General features: G+C 45.3%; 1 protein-coding gene across 1 annotated transcript in view; it reads left to right on the top strand.

Annotated features, from left to right (window-relative positions):
• Positions 1 to 4,646: 4,646 nt before the first annotated feature.
• The window catches only part of LOC111142133 (zinc finger DHHC-type containing 17), an 87,459-nt gene continuing 86,105 nt past the window's right edge, over positions 4,647 to 6,000 (top strand). Inside the window, exon 1 of the mRNA XM_022495113.1 lies at positions 4,647 to 4,739. Within this exon, the coding sequence (XP_022350821.1) occupies positions 4,647 to 4,739 (93 nt within the window). The remainder of the gene's footprint in view (positions 4,740 to 6,000) is intronic.

Here is a 6,000-nt window from a genome sequence, read left to right as displayed (position 1 = left end):
ATTTGAGCGACCGTTTTTGGATCATATACCCACTTGAAAATCTGATGAAAGCTATAGAGATTCTCTCTCCAGTAAAAAAAAAGTGCATATGCATATAAGGGCTTTCACTGATCACTGTTTTAGTCTCAAGTTTGTTCACTTGAGCCTTTCTTAGGCAGGCGCTTATGTGATCTTTTTGGGCTCAGAGGTGCCCAGGAACACTGCAGAGGGTAGAGGGCCAAAAGACAAAGAGTAAAATAAAACTTAGTGGCATTGCCTGGCATGGCCATACCTTGTATTCCCAAAGAGTAGTAAAATGATGGAGCCCTGGTGCTTATCAAGAAAAATTTGCTTCCATGTAGAGAATGGGTGTTGCAAAGGGCTCTGATCCACGAGGATCTTGCACACTCAACATGCCTTCAAAGGGGACTCTTTTCTTCTATGAGTGCACTCACTTCCCCCAACTCCCCATTTCCTGGAGGCAGGATATTTTCTTAGACAAGTTCAGATCCAGCATGCCATACTCTTGTTACCTGGACAATCTTTTCTCCTAGTTCCCCCTTCAGTATGTACACTGTCATTTCTAATCCACATTACTTTTCAACACAAAGTTTCATTATCCTTCACACTGATGGTCCTTGAAGGCTGACCCCAAGTTACTAGTACTGATTCCATTCTCTTTAGGGATGTGACCAGCTCAGTTTTAAAACATTCCTTGGAAAGGAATAATTTGCATGCCACACTTCCTTGTCCCCCACCAAAAGTAACAACAAGGACATCTGGGTGGGTTCGAAGGTTAAGAGTCTGACTCTTGATCTAAGCTCAGATCTTTACCTCAGGGTCAAGAGTTCAAGCCCCATATTTGGCTCCATGCTTGATGTGAGGCCTACTTAAAAAACAAAAACAAATAAACAAACAAAAAACCCAAATTCAGTTATACATTCCTTTTAAGGGAGTAGAACTTAGGAAAAAAATCGAACAGTTCTTTTAAATCAAGATAGATGTTTCCATCCTGCTGTATTCTTGTAAACATGTAACTCTGTAAATGATTTCAGGGGTTTCAGGCTTTACATACTGTATTATCTACTGCGTATAATATATATATATAATAAAAATAAACAATATTTTACACAATTTTAGATCATGGTGCAGTTTAGGTGTGTGGTTCTGGATCAGGGTCTCTCACGAGCTTACAGCAGAGATGTCAGCTGGTGTTGCAATCATCTGAAGGTCTGACAAGGGCTAGAAGATCTGTTATTAAGATGGCTCATTCACAAGTCTGCCAAGTCAATGCTGGCTGTTGGCAGGAGGCTTCACTTGCTTGCCATGTGGACCTCTCTGTAGGGGCTGCACGAGTGTCTTCATGACGTGGCAGCTAGCTCCCCCAGGATAAAATCCAAGAGAAAATAAGACAGAATCCACAATGCCTTTTATGATCCAGCTTCCAAAGTCACACAATTTTTCTGCAATATCTTACTGGTTATGCTTATCAGCCCTATTCAGTGTGGATGGCACTACCCTAAAGTGTGAATACCAGGAGATGAGAACAGTTGGCTTAGCAGTTGACTATCACACGTCAAATTCCACATGTTTCATTTAATTCTCCAGCTTAATTTTATTTATATCAGTGATTCCTACAGAAGATGAGTGCAAAAATATTGTTTTCATTTCATTTAAAATAGAATTATAGAATATTGCTATATGTGCTTGCTTTTCTGTGTTAAAATAGCAATACTTTGCCTCATCCCAGTTTTAAGTATGTAGTATCTTATCTGATTCTAGAGTCCACAATTCTAATGAGATACAGACATTTATGAAATGGCTTATAGGAAAATCTTACACTCAATGGATCTCATTAGAATTCAAAGGACTGTAACTATGGAACTGCATTTATCTAAGTAAAATAATCTGGTATCTTAAAAATCATCTCTTTGTTGTGGTTACTAATTCTAGCATTTCACAGAATAAGTGTTTAATAAAGTAGTCATTCACTGAGAATAATTACAACAGAAAACGTGTGGGGTAGAACTAAGAACAGTAGAGGGGGAAGAGTTAGGAGGCTTCTAGACATGATTGTGCTACTTTCTAGTTTTATGACTTCAAGTAGGTTTCTTGAATTCCCCAATTATCATTTCCCTATTTGTGAAATTAATGTTAGAGTTTGACTAGAACTGGATGACCTCTAATGATGTCTTTAGTTCTAGCAGTCTCTGACGTTCCATGAAGCTACATCTATATAATAATTCCCCATTCCTCTCTGTGTGCTTCTAAATCCATTTCATAATGCTTCTCAACAAGGTCTACTTTCTCTTCGTATTTTATTCTTTCAGCAATTATTCTGCATACCTTCATAATTCTATGCTATTCTTCTGCCAACTTATTCACTGACATGTCTAATTTCTTGGCTGTCCTTCACAGTACCCTGAATATACTGTCTCAAATCTGCATGTAGATGAGAACTCTGCAATTACCAAGATGGACCCTGATTATATCTATAGGGTTCATTTCGCTACATACTGAACCTCACCCAAGCCTCACCTTCAACATATTTTCGCAAGAATAGCTGCTCTTACTCCTAATTTATTTCTTTCTTAATTTAATAACTATTGTTTTCAGTCATACAGCAGTGCTCTCTGGGATGGCTAAACATTTCCATTTTGTGAAAACTCATATACCCCAATGTTCCTAATATAGGGGCACCCATGAAACATTCTTTGCTGTCATCTATACTTGCCTCTATGTCACTTCCCCACAATTCAGTTTTCTTTATCCCACCTCCCAATTGCTTTTTTTTCCTTTACTCTCATCTTATATTTCCAGTAAATGCATGATATAGGGTAAGGAGGAACAAGATGAAAATTGATTATTGAGGTGAAAATTACTTCCGTCCATGATAAAATGCATCTAAAAGCAGTCTGGAGCTCCAAAGGTAGAACCCTAATTCTGTCTAGTTCTGCATGCTGGGTGAAAGAGTCAAACCATAATTCTCCCTCTGGGCTAGGACCAAAAGAATTAAAATCAGCTCAGACTGAAATGAGAAAAAGCAGCAGTGCCAGAGGACAGAGACAGATATGCCAGCTGCAAAGTTAACAGAGAACCTTGCTCTTCCCATGGCCATGCAGCAACTGTAAAAAGCTCTATCCACCTCTCTGAGAGATACTGCTCTCTTATAAATGACGCCAAGGCTATTTATTAGCTATGCAGCTATGTAATAGCTATTCTTTAGCTAATATCTGGCTCTTTAATAGCTAATATCTAGCTATTACTAGCTATTTAACTATTTTTATTTATTACTGGGTGCACCCAATTAGTGAACAAGTCCTCCCCTCATGAGAGCATCCAATCCCCAATTAATCCCCGCTTTTCCTAGTCCCACCTCACAAACAGCGTCCAATCCGGAACTGGTATTCCTTCTCCCTAGACCCTCCTGACTCCCTTTGGCGGGAACCTAAACCTTACAAAAGACACTTCATCCTCCCGTTTCCCGTGGTCTCCATGCTTCCTCTGGGGTGCCCTTCCTCCTGATTTACACATAAATCTGACCTTATCAGATGGCAGGCTTCTTCCCAGTGGTCTTGGCTGCTTTTGCTTTAACAGGAAACAGGTTAGTATCACGATCTTTAACAGTCATGTTTCGTGATGTCTGCTAAATCTTCCTCTGAGCAGTTTAGATTTATAGTTTTTAATAGCTAAAACCAGAGATACATGTTTTCTATAATTTTTCCACCAGCACGTTCCTAGGAAGGAATCCCCCCACCCCGGCCCATCATAAAACCCCAATATCCATTTAAAAATGGCTTTAGTCATTTTATCGGGGTCGAATTTCAGCGAATTCAGTTTAAATGACAGGTTCTCCATTTCTGGGTTACATTAAAATGTAGCAGACGGGGGTGTGTGGGCTTTGCAGGTGTACATTTTTTACGTAATTACTGTTAATTCAAGACCAACGAAGGCAGGTTGGGTCATTTAAAAAAGGCTTCTCTAGGAGGAAGCCCCAAGCGGAACCCGTTTTTTCCGGCACCTCCCGGAGGCATAAATTGCGGGATGACCTTTTTGAGTGTGGAGAAAGGGAGCGCGTCTATCGTCTTCAGGAGCGACGAACGTCTTGCTTCAACTCTAACACCCCGAAGTCTTGTACCTGGAGCCGGGTAAAGGTTCCGCCCCGGGTCTCTGGGAAGGAGTCCCGGGGGTCTCAGAGCCGGTCCAGGTGCTCGTGGGCGTGCGCCGCCTCGGGAACACTGGGCCTCCAGTCCTCTGCTGCGCGGCGCCTCAGTTCCATCTTGCTCCCACGGGGCCGCCAGGTTTCCCACTTACTGAGTCGCCCCTTGGCCGCCTCCCTCGAGCGGACAGTGGCGCACATCTGCCTCGTGCCCGGTGCCCGCCCCCGGGCCGCGCTGCCCACGCCTAGAGCCTTCCGCCAGTCTGGCCCGGCGCAGTGCAGCAGAGCGCGCTCCGGATCGGGGGCCGGCCCGGTTCGCGCGCAGGCGCGCACGCGCGCAAGGACCCCCGCCCTCAGAGGCGGGGGTGGGGGCCAAGGGGGGCGGCACGCGGGGAGGAGAAGGAGGCGGAGGCGGCGGCCGCATCGCCTCCGGTGGGGCTGGAGCTCGCCCTCGCGCGTGCCCTCCGCCGCGCCCGAGCCCCGCGAGGGTGAAACGCTTTCTCCCGGCATGCAGCGGGAGGAGGGATTTAATACCAAGATGGCGGACGGCCCGGATGAGTACGATACCGAAGCGGGCTGCGTGCCCCTTCTCCATCCAGAGGTGAGGAACCGCACCGAGCGCATTCTTCGCCCTTCGGGCCCCGACCTTTCCGCCCCCCCCCGGACTTGCGGAGGGCTGTGGCCTAACCGTGTGGGGGTAGTGGAACGTGCCGAAGTTGGGGAGGGCGGGGAGGCAAATCCAGGCCCGAGCGCAGCTGCGAGCGGATAACGGGGTGGAGATAGCGGGGCGGGCCTGGTCGGGGCGGGCTTTGGGACGCAGTCCCTGGCTGTGCCTAGAGGACAGAGGTGGAGATGTTGGTTCTGCTCCGTCGCCACGCTGCTCGTGAGTGCACCGGCGACGGGGGCCTGGTGCTGGATTGGATCCGCAACTTACGCCCCTAGTCGGGCTCCAGGCTTCTCGGGGGCGAGGAGGGAGCGCGTCTGGTTTTGATTTCTTCTCTTTTGCTTGGTTAGGGTGAATGACAGTATCTGTTCCTCCCATGTAGCTCATCACTGTGGGGGAGAACACAGTTTTTGGGTAAAAGTGGTGTCCTTTCAGGTTATGCCATAGGCAGCACCTCGGGCACCTTGTGTCGGATGTCCTTATTTGAGCGTTTGTCCTTAAGCGATTAAAGAGAGAGGTCAGAACTTTTGGGAATAGACCCACGCTTACACTAGCTTGTCAAAGTACCGTTTGTTTTTGTTTTGTTTGTTTTTTGGAGCCAGGGGAGGACAGTGCAACACGTTTCCCATCACAACATGAGTATCTTCCCATGTAAGTAAACAGTGCCCTGCTCCAGGATCAGTCACATTCTGTACTTGTTTACCTCTTAGTTTATAGCTGAGCTAGTGCTTGTTCAGTACTGGAGGTAATTTGTGATGCATTCCAGTTTCTAATGATCCACGGTTAGGTGCGGATCAGGCAGCGGCAAAGCTTCCTGAAAAACTGTAGTTTTTTTGAGGTTAAGGGAAGAAGACAATCTTTGTGTTGTAGTGGGGGGGAACAAACATGGAAGTATCTGCCTGGTTACTTTGCAGTAGAATGATTCTACTTATTTCTGAAATTTGGGTTAAAGCGTTGTTTTTATTGTTTAGTAAAATGCAAATAAGGACACACACTTAAACATGCTATGTATTAATATTCAACCACTCTCTTATTCATCACTTTGATTTACCAGAAACAGATGGAACGTTTCCTTAGGAATATGCTTGAGCCACTCTCAATAGTAAAAGCTCCTCTGGATTTCTGAGAAACAGAGCTGTACAGTAAAACTAAATATTTTTGTGACCAAGGTAGTACCATATTTAGAACTGGCATTGGA

The sequence above is a fragment of the Enhydra lutris genome, unplaced genomic scaffold, assembly GCF_002288905.1.
Source record: "Enhydra lutris kenyoni isolate GAN:26980312 unplaced genomic scaffold, ASM228890v2 scaffoldscaffold7, whole genome shotgun sequence".
In the NCBI taxonomy this organism is placed as follows: domain Eukaryota; kingdom Metazoa; phylum Chordata; class Mammalia; order Carnivora; family Mustelidae; genus Enhydra; species Enhydra lutris.
This window is presented reverse-complemented; position numbering and strand designations above follow the sequence as displayed.